Consider the following 15,576-nt stretch of genomic DNA (forward strand, 5'->3'; position numbering starts at 1 on the left):
GCGTTCCTCTAAACTGAAAACTAAAACAGCCTGAAAATGGGAACATGCACCCACACTCGAGAGTCAGGCAGCTTAAATGTGTTTGTCTTCATCTGTAGTTACGTTTCATTGGCTGGAAATGTGCTAACTGGAATCATTCATGAGTCCAGATGAACAAAAACAAGATTTACTGCTCCACGCTGCACGAATCTGAATCAAAATCACTCAGACGCGCCCACGTAGGCATTCCACTAAAACCATGTGACCACCTTCACCTTTAAACCTGTCGTGAATATAATTTTAGACTCTTCACTTTATTTTGAAAGAACAGATTTGCAGGAAGTGCGGCTGCTGCAGAAACTCTTCACTTTTCACTGGCTTTAATCTTGAAGGTTTCTCCAGATGTGGAACTTTCATGCTAAACATTCAACATCTGACGACCGTCTCCGTGTAAAACACTGACAAACTCAAACTTTATACGGTAACTGACAGATTTATTCCTCCATTTTCAGGCATTTCACAATGAACTTGGATTAGTTTGATGATTTTATTCACGTTGGTGAATAAAACCAGCCAAGAGGCTGATTCCTGCAGAGGAGGAGGCAGAGTGGAGGAATCTGCAGGTTCTGTCTCTAACACACAACCAGAGCTTCAATCATAACGAGCACATAATAAAACCATGATCCCCCCGATCGACTCTTTTAGCCTGTTTCCTCTGGATCGAACAGGATCTAACAAACCCCAGCTTCTGCTGGGACACTGGTCATCATGGGAGGAAAAAGATGGCTGCAATGTTGCTGTTTCCTTTCTTACACCAGCATTATACTTCCTGTATCTATGGGTCTGAGTTTTTAATCAGAGGATGAACTTAAAGCTTTCAGTCTGCTCTACAACCCACCACCTATCCACACGTCTGCTAAGTGAAATCAGTAAAACTTCTACCAGACTTTAGTAAATATTGCATTAAGATGAGCAAAGATTTTAATCTCAGCATCGTGCACACAGATTTTTCAGGACACTGGAAGAGTTCCTGCCGTGGATTTAGATGTTAGTGTTGTGTGGATGATCCCATTCTGTGATCTTTGTGTTACTAACACTGATGCTTTTACACTTTAGGACCCTCGAGACCTCTGCTGCTCAGCCGTCCTGATCGCTGCCTCCACTTTAACCAGAGGCTGTAACCTCTGATCATTTCACCTGCACAGACAGTAAAACTCTTCTCCAGAACCAAACGTGCCATAAACCCGTCACAGCTTCATCATCAGCTCAGTCTCAGCAACATGCAGACGACCGAGCAGCAGAAACTCTGCAGGGAACGTCTGAAGTCTGTTCTTCAGTTTTCCCAGCTCACTGTTTATTGAACATGAGACAGAAAAATAACTTCACCTTTAATGTGAAACTTTTATCGCCTGTGACATGTTTGCAGGAAGTTTTCATGCTGTGATTTAGTGTCACAGCCATAAATATCACACAAGGTAAAAACTACAAGTCCCAGCATCCTCTGTGTTTAGGGAGGAGCAGTGAAACAATGTACATTTCAAATTCCTTTAATTTTAAATATGTTTATATTGTCTATCCTGTAAAATAGTCAGATGTCTATTCATATTAATGTACAGAATTCACCTGCTTGCTGCTACTACTGTACATTCACCCAATGTATATACTATATATATATATATATATATATATATATATATATATATATATATATATATATATATATATATAATGTTCTTCCTCTACCCCCCCAATTTTTGCACATGTCGAGGAGCGTGTCAGGCTACATTTCACTGTGTGTTATACTTATATAACTATGCATGTGGCAAATAAAGAACCTTGAACCTTGAACCTTGAAAGTGAAAGTGTTGATCCTCCGTTCAGAGCAGCAGGAGGAGGAAGGTGGAGCTGAGGCAGGTGAGTGTTAACATGAATATGTTTCTTCTTATGACATAAAATAATTCCACGCTGTTCGTGTCTGTGGGTGAAACGTGAGGCCGGTCGGCTCCTCTGAGCGCTGGTTTCCTGTAAGTAGAGAGGAAGTGAGTTTAGCTGAGAGAGCAGGAGGAGAGTGAGAGCTGTGCTGAGGCAGGTGAGTGTTAACACTGCTCTGACATTACTGTGTCTCTGTGGCGGGAACAACAGGCTCCGTCAGTGGAGGCAAAAATAATCAGACTTTGGTTTTTCAAAGGAAACTACTTTATGTTGGGAGAAGCCGCGCGCTCATTGGATAAGGACTTGTCAATCTCAAGTTATTAGCCAATGAGCGCGCAGGTTCACAGTAAGACCCGCCCTTATCACGACATTTTTAAAAACTAAACGTCCTACCGAGGACCCGGCCTTCGCGGTCTACGTGGGCTGGGTCCTCAGAAGGTCGGGTATGCCGGAAGTAAACAGCTGGGGAAATTGGACGGTCTAGCCTTCTGATTAGCGTCACCGCTGTCTCGGTGGAGTTTAATAAACTCGGCCGTCTGCTCCTTGCTATCTGCAATATAACAGGACACTGGAGTAAATTCTCGACCGTCTCATACTTCTGTTTAATCAGTTTTCTGTTTGATGTTTATTCAGCTGTGTGAAAACCAAGGAGGAACCCACCCGGGGGATCAATAAAGTTTTATTTTATCTAACCTAATCTAATAACTTTAATCTCAGCCAAACCGATTTACTCACGAACAAACAAAACACTGAAAAAAGCCAAACAATAACATTTTTAGGTTGTCTAAGTCACGTTTAACCTGAGTAGCGAAAGTCCGCGGTGATCTGAAAATGATGTGCCGGGAGTTGTGCCGTTCTCGGTGGCTTCAGTGACCCTCGAGCTCCCGGCTGGCTATAGTGCTGGTGGGTAGCAGACGTCTCCGAAAACGTCGAAGCACTTTTGCAAATATGCGGTATCTTGATAAACCGAGCAGATATTTGATGTTTACACAGCTACTTTCTCGCCTGAAAATATGTTAAAAGTTTATTTTGTGACCCAGAAAGATTAGTATGAGTAATTTTAAAACTTAGTAGCGGCCGCCAAATTGAGGAACTGGATTTGGTGGTCATGAAAATGGCATTAAACAAGTCCCCAGGGACAGATGGACTCACTACTAATTTTTATCAATTCTTCTGGAAGGACCTAAGAACTTTATTGTTTGATGCATTAAAGGAATCGATAGAAAAAAAAAGAACTGATGCCGAGCATGAAACAAGGGCTGATAACCCTGATCCCTAAATCGGGTAAGGATAAAATAATTTTAGACAATTTAAGACCCATCACCTTAAACACTGACTATAAGATCCTGTCTGGAGCTGTAGCTGAGAGGCTAAAGAAAGGCATCTCAAACATTATCAGTGAAACGCAATCAGGTTTTTTGAAAGGAAGACTAATTCATAACAATATTGGGCTGGTTTTGGACCTCCTTGAGTACAGTGAAATAATCCAAGATGTCACGGTCCTGAGTCTGTGGACTCAGTGTTTTTCTGTTTGTATTAGTTATCTTTGATTTCATGATGTGTTTTGATTCTCTTGGGTTTGATTTTTGTCACTAGTATTCCTAAGTCCCTAGGTCCTTGGCATTTCTTGTGTTCTCCTTCTTAGGTCGTGGTTCTGTGTTACTTCTGTTAGTATACAGTCATCTCTGTCAGTGTGTCTCTTGTTCTGTCACTGTATCCCCTAGTTTAGTCCACGTCTGTTCAGTTTCCTGTTTTACTTTGAAAGTCTGTGTACTATGTCAATGTGTTGAGTTTTGCCGCCCCTTGTCTTGTCATGTCTGATGAGTCCCAGCTGTGTTCTCCTCCTGTTTCACATTCCCTAATCACCTCAGTATGTATTTAAGCCCTGTGTTTTTCCCTGCCAGTTGTTGCGTCCTCCACGTTTGTTGTGTGTGTATTCATTGTCGTCTACCTTCAGCATCTCCAGTCTAGTTAGTTTAAGTTGTTGTTTATGTATCGCCAAGGGTGACTCACCAGCAAATAAAGCTGTCGTTTAAGTTAATGTTTTGTCTCTGAGTCCTGCACGTGGGTCCAGCCACTGACAGCCACACAACTCATCGTGACACAAGAGAGAGGATACATCCTGTTCTTAGATTTTTACAAAGCATCTGACTCAGTTGAACATACGTTCATATTAAAAACTCTGCAGTCTTTTGGTTTTGGACAGGAATTTATCAATGTTATAGAGATGCTATATAATGACATTAACAGCTCTGTTTTGCACATATTCAACTCTGTATAGTTTATATATTTTATTATTATTTTTTTTACTATTTAATTTGTAAAAATGTGTATACACACACACACACACACACGTAGGAAAATATTTAGTATACACATCCAGAAATGCATACACTATTATATATTGTACATATACTTATTAGTTTCAGATTAGCCATTCTTGTATTTTGCTCGTTTGTGTTGTTGTGTTTGCACATCTCTGTTGCTTGTGGGGCTCGCCCACAAGAATTTCACTCGCATGTGCTGTGCCAGTGTGCCTGCACATGTGATGTGACAATAAAAGTGATTTGATTTGATTTGATTTGCTAGAACATGGTACATGTTCAATGTTTGAGGTTAATAGAGGGATAAGGCAGGGATGTAGCAGCTCACCACTTCTGTTCATCATGGTTGCTGAGCTGTTGTCTATTTTGATTAAAAACAGTCACATTGAGGGGTTAACTGTGATGGGTGAACAGATAATAATCAGTCAGCTCGCAGATGATACCACCCTGTTTTTAAAAAATGAGGACCAGATTCCTTTAGCCTTGCAGGTGATCAACCACTTCTCCAAAGCTTCTGGCCTGCAGCTGAATATTAATGAATAAGAAATTCTAGCTCTGCATGAGTGTCCCCTGCAAGCAATAGATAATATACAGATAAAAAAAGAGGTGAAGTATCTGGGCATTGTAATTTGCAAGGATAAGACATCAACTGAAAATAAGAATATCTGTGCCAATATAGAAAAGTGTAAGTCTATTTTAAACAGGTGGCTGCAAAGGGACATAACTCTGTTTGGGAGAATCTTGCTAACCAAAATGGACAGTCTGTCCAGACTAATCTATCCAGCCTTTTCTCTGCCCATATCTCCAAAACTAATTAAATCTATAAATAATCTTAATTTTAGGTTCATATGGAGGAACAAATGTCATTATATAAAGAAAAATGATATGATTAAGAATTATGAAGAGGGTGGGGCTAATGCCATTGACTTTGATGTTATGAATGGTGTACTAAAACTGAAATGGTTAAGATCTTTCATTAGGAACAAAAATTCCTTTTGGAACATTATTCCCAGTGTGATTTTTGGCAAAATGGGTGGAATAGACTTTTTGTTACGTTGTGACTTTGATTGCAGTTCGTTACCTGTTAAACTCTCAGCTTTCCATCAGCAGGTCCTTCTCTACTGGAAGATCTTAAGGGATTTGGGCTGTAGCTCATTTTACGGATGATAATGGGGTCTTATTAAAACATGAGACGTTTTGTGAGAAATTTGATGTAAGATGTACTGCTAACAGATATAAATCCCTAGTGAAAGCCATCCCAGTCCCTTTGAGATCAATGATAAAAGAAGATATTGTGCACTCTAAAATTTCTCCTGGACTGAGGCAGCTCTGCATAGCTGGAGTTGAATTTGGTGACAGCAGGTTTACAAACAAAGTGATCAGGAATATTTTGATCAACGACATTTGCCCTAATCCGGTTAAAAGAAATTATATCCTTAAAGAATTTGAGACCATGGAGGTTAAGGCGATAAGAAAAAAGTATATTTCACTTCCTCTTTCCCCTAAAGTAAAAGAGGTTCACTTTAAAATCATTAATGAGGTTTATCCAACCAATGAATTCTTAAGACAGAAATTTAACTTAGATGTGAACGCCTGCACATTTTGTGAAAATGATATTGAAAGTCTGGATCACTTGTTTTTCTACTGTGAATCAGTGCACTCCTTCTGGACTGACATGTGGAGCTGGCTACAGTCCAGGAGAATTCAGTTACCACATTTGACGGTGACAGTAATAAAATTTGGAATACTTGCTGAGAATGCAGATTTTGACCTGTTGATTAGGACGTTTTTGTTAATGGGAAAATTTTTTCTTCACAAATGCAGATACTTTAAAGCTAAACCATTTATAAACAGAAGGCTGAATGACTTTAGACTCTGGGCTAAATCGCTGAAACTTGTGAATAACAAGAAAGCTCATAAACTTGTTGTTTTATTTAAAGAGTTTAACCTATGTTAAAAAAGAAGAAACCTCCCTATTTTATAATCATGACTGCCATTTTTTGCTCATGGTATTTTTTGCTCATGGTATTTTTTGCCTTTGGTTCAAATCCTTCAAAATACATACAAAATCAGTATTGATACTGACGTAAATTAATAGAAATAGAGATGGACCGATACGTAATATCGCATCGGTCCATCTCTATTTCCCTTTCTGGATTAAGGAAGGTTGTAAAAGCAGCTCGATGTACAACCTGTTCTTTGGATCCTCTACCAGCCTGGGCTATAAAGGAACTGTGGTCAGCATTAGGACCCTACAACCTGTTTCTTTTAAATACTTCATTGAGTCTTTCCTGAATGTTTTAAATCAGCTGTGGTAGTACCAATCTTGAAAAAGCCTGGACTGGATGTTGACATGGTCGCAAATAGGGCAGGGTATCGTCACTGAATTCTAGAATCGATTTGATTCCGATTCACAAGGTCCTGAATCAATTCGATCCACGATTTGATTCAATTCGATTTGAATCTGGGAAATTTTGCCTCAGACAGTCAGAAATATTATAATTCAGATCAGTACATTTACATATTTTTGTATCTATAAAAAGGAAGCTGACACTCGCAAGACTTTATCAAAGGTGTGAGCATCACAGCAGAGGCCTTTGTGTCAAAGTAGCTGAAGATAAAACAGAAAAACATGAAGGTGGTTTTATAAAAATATTCTACAGTAGATCAAAAACGAAAGAAAACCATTAATCGACATATGAACATTACCTCTGAAGTTACAGCGGTTTTATTAGAGACACAGCGTTTTGCATTTTGCATAATTTTTAAAAGTTTAAATTTGTTCAGAAGCCTGTTGAACGGCAGAAATTAGGTTTTCTTTTCGGAAGTAAGTAAAAGGAAAAAAACAGCGGCCGACAGCGCTGTAAACAACGGTAGACTTGTGCGTAACAAGCAAGCGAATAATGCAGAAAACAGATTTTTAGACAGGAAACTGTGTGTGAGAGAGAGAGAGAGAGAGAGAGAGAGAGCTGTGCATGACGTGTGATTTTATCCTGGTGGAAGCAAAACAGCAAAAGTCAGAGTGAGTTCATGACGATGTTTATGTGAAGCGTAGTTTGGATCTTCTTTTGCTGCTGGTTCAGTCAATATTGTTTGGAGAGAGATAAAACTAACAGCTTTAGAATCAGCGTAAAAAGGGCGTAAACACAAAGCTCGGAGCCGCCGAAACATCAGAATCAGCGAGCTGTCGGCTTTCAGCCCCGACCGTGTCCGTGCCATCGGGTGAGAAAGGCGACATCTCACTGATTCTGATGTGTCGGCGGCTCTGAGCTTTGTGTTTACGTCTTTGTGCAGAATCCGTGTTCCTGCTCTCATTTACTGTTTCAGCTGTTTGGTGGTTGTTAAAGTTTTGTGAGGTTTAACCTGAGATTCTGGCGTTGGTGCAAAATGCAGCTGCTCGCATTTTAACAAGAACTGGGAAATTTGAGCACATTACCCCTGTTCTGAGATCTCTTCACTGGCTACCTTGTCAGGTTCGAGCAGATTTTAAGGTCCTGCTGCTCACCTACAAGGCTTTAAACGGATTGGCACCTTCATACCTCTCCGACCTTTTACACCTTTATGTTCCATCTCGTGCTCTCCGATCTCAGGACTCTGGTCTTCTAAAAGTTCTTAGAGCCAGAAAAAAGACAATTGGAGAGCTTTTTCTTTTCATGCCCCGTTTCTGTGGAACAACCTCCCACAAGATATTCGGCAGGCTGCTCTGTGGAGGTTTTTAAAACCAAGTTGAAGACACATTTGTTCACCCGATCCTACATGTCTTAATTCTATGGCTTTTAGTTTTTACATTTTTATTGTTTTTAACTTGTATTGTGTCTTTTACCTGTATTGCTATGTATCGCTTTTATTTTATTTATCTCTTTAGTTGTACAGCACTTTGTTTGAAAGCGCTTTATAAATAAAGTTATTATTATTATTATTATTACAAGGTCCACGTTTACGGGAACATCTGCTACAGATATGGGAGAATATTTGATTTCTATTGTAGACAGAAGCCACGGGTGTGTTCAGTCAAACGTTTAGAATAAACTTTGGTCTATAAATGTGTTTCATGATTTATTTTTAACTCCAACTGCTTATTTGTACTATGCTTTCATTTCAGAGTGCAATGAGAAATAAAAAAGATATTTTCAATAAAACTGTCACGATCCTGGGTCTGTGACTCAGTGTTTTCTGTTTTGTATTGTTAATTTTTGATTTCATGATGTATCTTTGTTTATTCTTACGTTTTGGTTCTGTGTTTTGTTGTACCTCTAAGTTCAGTCTTTGTATTTCCTGCTTTGTTGTGAAGGTCCGTGTCTCATGTCAGTGTGTTTAGTTTGCATTTCCTCTGTCTCGTCTTGTCAATCACTCCCAGATGTGTCCTCCTTCTGTGTCTCATTCCCTCGTTATCCCTCTGTGTATTTAAACCTTGTGTTTGCCTCTGTTAGTTGCTGGTTTGTCTGCGTATCTGTCAGGGTCCTGGGTCTCCTGAGCTAGTGGTTTCAGTTCTTTGTGATTTTTGTGTTATGCCAGTTTAGTTTGTGAGTTATTCTATGCTTCCTAGGTTTTGATTCCCTGCCCCCCTTGTTTCTCTGTGCACTCTGTTCTGTGTTTAGTCTTCTCTGTCCATTTGTTGCGCCCTGTGTTGTTGCCTTCTGTGTCTCCCTCTGTGTAACTGTCTATATAGTGATGTGTTGTGGTGCTTTGCTCCCACCCCTTGTGTTCCGTGTTTTCGTCTTCCCTTCGTGTACTTCTTCATATTCGTGTACTATTAGTTTTTAGGTTTTTGCTTAGTTTCCATGCTCACCTTTGCCATTTCTGTTTGTATCACCATGTGATGAATAAACTCACTTGCATCTGAGCTGCCTGCATAAAGGGTCCTTTGATAATTTACACACGGCTCGCAAACCGTGACAAAAACACTGGAAAAATTGGGCTGTTCTAAAACGTTTGACGGGTAGTGTATATATTTAGTTTATATATTTTCTTTATTTATAATAGTTTGTTTTATATTGTAGCAAAGTGTTACTTGGATACTTCTTTATGTGCTTCTTCATGTGCAATTTTGTTGCATTCTGAGCCTTAGAAATTTATTGTGATGAACTGCTGTTAGAATCAAGTTAAATTATGATAAATCAGACAATTACCTCTCCAGCTGTTGTTACAGTCTTTGTTTATCGGGTCCTTACAGGGTAAAAGATGACGACACCTAAAGAAATCCTTCTGGGGACTTTGGAGGATTTGGGACGTGATGACTTTGAAAAATTCACGTGGCATCTGAAGAACGGGTCTGTAGAAGGTTTACCAGCAATCCCAGTGAGTAAACTGGAGAATGCAGAGAGGACGGACATAGTGGATCTGATGTTTGATACCTACTCTATCAACACTTTTGAAGTCACTAAAAATCTTTTGGGGAGGATAAACAAGAATGATCTGTTGAAGAATTTAAATAAAACCATCCCAGAACCCACAGGTAAGTCAGGGAATGACTAAACAAAAAATACATAAACAATAAAAACCTTAGTTAACATTACACAGGTGCCATTAAAATCCATATAAATAATAAATCCAAAACACTTGCCAACACTTTCAGGAGTGAGAGACTGCAGAAAGCCAACAGTTTGTTTTATGCATCTGCACAAATAACCTCCTGTGTACACATGAATATCTGCTCTTTGGGTTGGTTTGATTAAAATGGGACCAGCAGCAGGTTTTCTGCCCATTTTACAGATTTATATTGTCAGATTGTTTTTAGAGCTGTTTTATCAACATAAATGAGGCGACAACAACAGTTTGGGACACGTCACAAATATGATCAAAGTGCTATTTCTTAAATCTATTTACCAGTTGAAGGTAAAGTTAAAAAAATGGCTGCCATTTCTTTCTGCTGTTTGGAGACCCAAACAAAAAAATGCCCAGACAGTAAATGCTTTTTATTATGGTTGATAAACAGGACACTAAGGTGATTGGTCAAAGGTTGGAGGAAAGCCACAGTTCTCCTTATATGACTAAAATCCACCATTTCAGCTCATGTTTTTTCTTCTGCAGCTTTCTTGGAGATTCCACTTCAGCCTTCTGCTGGCAACGCTCCCATTACCAAGCTTCCCTTAGGTAGTGTCATTAGAAAACATAGCATACATTTACACTGCTATGCAGATGACACCCAGCTCCATCTGTCCATGAAGTCAGATAACACACACCAATTAAACTGCAGGAACGTCTTAAAGACATAAAGACCTGGATGGCCGCTAACTTTCTGCTTCTTAATACAGATAAAACTGAGGTTATTGTACTCGGCCCTGAAAATCTTAGAAATATGGTATCTAAGCAGATTCTTACTCTGGATGGCATTACCTTGGCCTCCAGTAACGCTGTGAGGAACCTTGGAGTCATTTTTGACCAGGACATGTCCTTCAACGCACATATTAAACAAACATGTAAGACTGCTTTCTTCCATTTGTGCAACATCTCTAAATTTAGAAATATCCCGTCTCAGAGAGACTCTGAAAAACTAATTGATGCATTTATTACTTCCAGGCTGGACGACTGTAATTCATTATTATCAGGATGTCCAAAAAATTCCCTGAAAAGCCTTCAGCTAATCCAAAATGCTGCAGCAAGAGTCCTGACAGGGACTAGAAAGAGAGAGCATATTTCTCCTGTTTTGGCTTCCCTTCATTGGCTTCCTGTTAAATCCAGAATTCAAAATCCTGCTCCTCACATACAAGGTCTTAAATAATCAGGCCCCATCTTATCTTAATGACCTTGTAGTACCATATGACCCTGTTAGAGCACTTCGCTCTCGCTCTGCAGGCCTACTTGTTGTTCACAGAGTATTTAAAAGTAGAATGGGAGGCAGAGCCTTCAGTTTTCAGGACCCAAAAAGATATTTGTTTTTTTTTTTCTGTTGTATTATTGTAGGTTCTTTATCTTACAATATAAAGCACATTGGGGTGACTGTTGTTGTTATTTGGAGGAATTAATAAAAAAAACTTTTATACTTGAAATTCTTTCATTTATTCTACATATTTATTCATTACTGGCTCCATAGTGTTGTTTATGTAATATGTGAAATGTTGCTAGTATTGATTTGGTGCTGTATAAATAAACACAATTAAATCGAATGTGTCTCTATAAAACCTGCCCTCAGTTATAACCCAAGTGTCAGGGCTCAATGGCTCATGAAAAGGAATGGAGTCAAGCACAGAACCAAAAAACGGAGGCTGAGTGACTTTTAACAGAAATGTATTTTACTAGATTTCTTGACGGAGAAAGCTGAATCACGGCTAAATTCAACAGCAAGCGAGGTATTATGAGAAGTGCAGAGCTGAGGCCAGAACATAAGCTGAGGCAGGTCAAAGGAACAACAGGGGCAGAATCGGGCGAATAGAAACTATCCAGGATCACTGGAACAAAGGAGATAATAATCAGAGTGGTCCACAGTGTAGTGAATGAGTCCAAGATTTAAAAACTAAGAGGTGTTATGTGGCTGCAGGTGGAGATCAGCTGGAGGAGGAGATGAATTAAATCTGGGTACAGAGTGAGATGTGGGTGCACAGGGAGGCAGGCAGGTGAGGATGGCAGTTTGCAAGAGTGAGTTTTCCCAGCAGTGGCAGGCCAGAATCCTGAGGCGTGACTTATGGCGAGAGTTGGAAGATGTATCCAGGTGCCGACTAGGGAACAGGAAAAGAGGGTTACGCGAAACAAGCTGAGGAGCACAAGACAAAATGTGAGGCAGAGAACTGACTGTGCTAAGCACACAATCTGGAGAAGGTTCATTGTGAGTGCTGCTCATAGATACTGCCGGAGTAATTGGCAATAGGTGAGGAGCAGGGAGGAGTGAGGAGGGCTCCACCCAGGCGAGGAGAGCTGATGCTGTGGAAAGTTACTCAGACTCACTCGGATCATGACACCAAGAGTCCAGTGAACTGAACACATAAGCACAGTAACCAGAATGCAGTTTTCTCATTTGTGTCATTTGCTGTTTATTCATGCAGAGATTCTCACTGAGTGTCAGCTCAAACTCAAGTCAGACCTGAAGCAGAAGTTCCAGTGTGTGCTCGAGGGGATTTCTACAACAGAAAACCCGACCCTCCTGAGTCAGATCTACACAGAGCTCTACATCACAGGGGGAGGGACTGCAGAGGTTAATGATGAACATGAGGTCAGACAGATTGAAACAGCATCCAGGAAACCAGACAGACCAGAAACAACCATCAGACAAGAAGACATCTTTAAACTCCCACCTGGAAGAGATAAACCAATCAGAACAGTGCTGACAATGGGAGTGGCTGGCATTGGGAAAACAGTCCTAACACAGAAGTTCACTCTGGACTGGGCTGAAGGCAAAGCCAACCAGGACATCCAGTTCATGTTTCCATTCACTTTCAGAGAGCTGAATCTGCTGAAAGAGGACAAGTTCAGCTTGGTGGAACTTGTTCATCACATCTTTACTGAAACCAAAAAAGCAGGAATCTACATCTTTGAAGACTTCCAGGTTGTGTTCATCTTTGATGGTCTGGATGAGTGTCGACCTCCTCTGGACTTCCACAAAACTGCAATCCTGACTGACCCTAGAAAGTCCACCTCAGTGGATGTGCTGCTGATAAACCTCATCAGGGGGAAACTGCTTCCCTCTGCTCGCCTCTGGATAACCACACGACCTGCAGCAGCCAATAAGATCCTTTGTGACATTGTTGACATGGTGACAGAAGTCAGAGGGTTCACTGACCCACAGAAGGAGGAGTACTTCAGGAAGAGATTCGGAGATTCGGAGCAGGCCAGCAGCATCATCTCCCACATCAAGACATCACGAAGCCTCCACATCATGTGCCACATCCCAGTCTTCTGCTGGATCACTGCTACAGTTCTGGAGTTTGTCATGAAGAACAAAGAGAGCAAAGATCTGCCTAAGACTCTCACAGAGCTCTACCTACGCCTTGTGCTATTTCACCTAAAAACGAAGGACATCAAGTATGATGGAGGAGCTGAGACAGATTCATGCAGGAAGATCATTGAGTCTCTGGGAAAACTGGCCTTTGATCAGCTGCAGAAAGGAAACCTGATCTTCTATCAATCAGACCTGACAGAGTGTGGCATCGATATCAGAGCAGCCTCAGTGTACCCAGGAGTGTTCACACAGATCTTTAAAGCTGATGAGTGCCACATGTTCAACAACGTTGTTTACTGTTTCATCCATCTGAGCATTCAGGAGTTCTTTGCTGCTCTTCATGTCTATCTGACCTTCATCAACTCTGGAGTCAACCTGCTTAAGAAACAATCTCCTCGCTTTAAAATCTTCCAGAAAACACTTACTGTAAAAGACTTCTACCAGAGTGCTGTGGACAAAGCCTTAGAGAGTCCAAATGGACACCTGGACTTGTTCCTCCGCTTCCTCCTGGGTCTTTCACTGCAGACCAATCAGGATCTTCTATGCATGCTGACACAGACAGGAAGTAGCTCACAGACCAATCAGGAAACAGTCCAGTACATCAAGAAGAAGCTCAGTGGGAAACTGTCTGCAGAGAAAAGCATCAACCTGCTCCACTGTCTGAATGAACTGGATGATCGTTCTCTAGTGCAGGAGATCCAACAGTCCCTGAGATTAGGACGTCTCTCCACAGATCAACTGTCTCCTGCTCAGTGGTCGGCTCTGGTCTTCATCTTACTGTCATCAGATCTGGATGAGTTCAACCTGAAGAAATACTCCCGTTCAGAGAAGGCATTTTTGAAGCTGCTGCCAGTGGTCAAAGCCTCCAAGAAAGTGCTGTAAGTGAATCTATGAACAAATATGTTTAATAATGCTAGATGAATAAAATAATATGTCTCCATTGTTATTCTTCCTCAGGCTGAGAGATTGTAAACTCTCAAAAAGAAGCTTTGAAGCTTTGTCTGAAATTCTCAGCTCCCCATCCAATCATCTGAGAGAGCTGGACCTGAGCTTGAACAAGCTGCAGGATTCAGGATTGGATTTGCTGTGTGTTGGACTAAAGAGTCCTGACTGTAAACTTGAAACTCTCAGGTAAGGATACAGACTTTTTGACACTTTTTGACTCTTAAATCTGTAAGTTTATCTTGATGCGGACGTTCAAAGTCAGCACAATTTTCCTTTTAAGTTCCTGAGTTTATATTTTTGACTGTCAGGTTGTCTGGACAGATGTTTTTATTTTATTTTATTTTTTTACTTGTCCCTAAAGTCAGAACTAAACCCACATGTAGATGACTTTCAAATTCAAATTCAAATTCAAATTCAAATTCAAATTTTATTTGTCACGTACAGTCATACACAGTACGATATGTAGTGAAATGCTTGGACAACTGCTCGTGACCTAAAGAAAACAAAAAAGGAAAAGGCTATGAATAAGATAGGAAATAAATATGAAAATTAAAAAGGGTAAATTTAACTAGGAAGGAATAAAATATAAATTAAGGTTAAAAATGAAATAACTGTACAACACAAATTAGAATGAAGGGTAAATTTAACTGGGAAAGAATAAGATAAAATACATAAATTAAAGTTGAAAATAAAATAACTGTACAACAAAATACACAATATAGAACTATATAAGAATGTATGAAGAAATATAAATAAATATATACACAATAACAGCAGCTGTACAAGTATTAGCTTGAAATGAAGAATATAGTGTCCAGTGTTGTGCAATCCACATTATGTCTTGTGCAGTGCAAATATGCTTAAAGTGATTTAAGTGATGAAGTGAAAACAATGTCCAGAAAGTCCAGTGTGTGTGTAAGAACTGTATGTGTGGGTCAGTACTGTGTGGTGGTGTGATTGTGATTGAGAGACCGTATCGCCTGCGGGAAGAAGCTCCTCCTCAGTCTCTCTATGTTGGTCTTCAGGGAGCGGAATCGCTTTCCTGACCTCAACAGAGAGAACAGTCTGTTGTTGGGATGGCTGAGGTCCTTCACGATCTTCCTGGCCTTGGTCCAGCACCGCCTGCTGTAGATTCCCAAGGAAGACCCACAGAGGGGCAGCCGCGCCACTGTCCCAGTAAGAGCTAAGGAGAGTCCCAGATGAGGGCTCATTCAGCAGCCGCGGAGCAGAAGCCAGGGGGAGTTGCAGTGACGCGCCCGTGAGCTCCGCCGGCAGCCAGCTGTGCCTGAGTGACCGAGCGAGCCGCCAAGGAGTGAGCCGGTGTGTACCCGGACGCCGCTTGAGAGACTTCCAACTGCCCTCCAAGGTGCTCAGGAACTTTTACTCGTGCACCATAGAGAGCATCCTGACGGGAAACATCTTAACCTGGTTCGGGAACAGCACCATGCAGGACAGACGAGCTCTACAGAGGGTTGTGCGATCAGCTGAGCGCACCATCCGCTCCGAGCTCCCTGACCTGCACTC

General features: G+C 40.8%; 1 protein-coding gene and 1 long non-coding RNA gene across 2 annotated transcripts; both read left to right on the forward strand.

Moving 5' to 3' along the window:
- The first annotated feature begins 1,223 nt into the window (after window positions 1-1,223).
- On the forward strand, window positions 1,224-9,488 carry LOC113017839 (uncharacterized). Its single transcript, XR_003271597.1, has 3 exons — window positions 1,224-1,499; window positions 1,837-1,893; window positions 9,409-9,488. It is a non-coding gene; the product is annotated as an uncharacterized LOC113017839 (long non-coding RNA).
- A 2,306-nt stretch (window positions 9,489-11,794) lies between these two features.
- LOC113017838 (nucleotide-binding oligomerization domain-containing protein 2-like) lies at window positions 11,795-14,441 on the forward strand. Its single transcript, XM_026160945.1, has 6 exons — window positions 11,795-11,810; window positions 12,215-12,316; window positions 12,473-12,552; window positions 12,754-13,251; window positions 13,801-13,985; window positions 14,065-14,441. Exons 1-6 carry the CDS (start codon window positions 11,795-11,797, stop codon window positions 14,240-14,242), a joined length of 1,059 nt encoding a protein of 352 aa, XP_026016730.1. The 3' UTR covers window positions 14,243-14,441.
- Window positions 14,442-15,576: the final 1,135 nt, after the last annotated feature.

Source organism: Astatotilapia calliptera, unplaced genomic scaffold (assembly GCF_900246225.1).
Source record: "Astatotilapia calliptera unplaced genomic scaffold, fAstCal1.2 U_scaffold_215, whole genome shotgun sequence".
Lineage (NCBI taxonomy): Eukaryota > Metazoa > Chordata > Actinopteri > Cichliformes > Cichlidae > Astatotilapia > Astatotilapia calliptera.

Bases quoted from the DNA above. Each gene is read 5' to 3' on its own strand.
- LOC113017838 (XM_026160945.1), top strand. The intron at 12,317-12,472 runs GTCAGATCTACA...CACCTGGAAGAG, and splicing joins AGAAAACCCGACCCTCCTGA to ATAAACCAATCAGAACAGTG. The intron at 13,986-14,064 runs GTAAGTGAATCT...ATTCTTCCTCAG, and splicing joins AAAGCCTCCAAGAAAGTGCT to GCTGAGAGATTGTAAACTCT.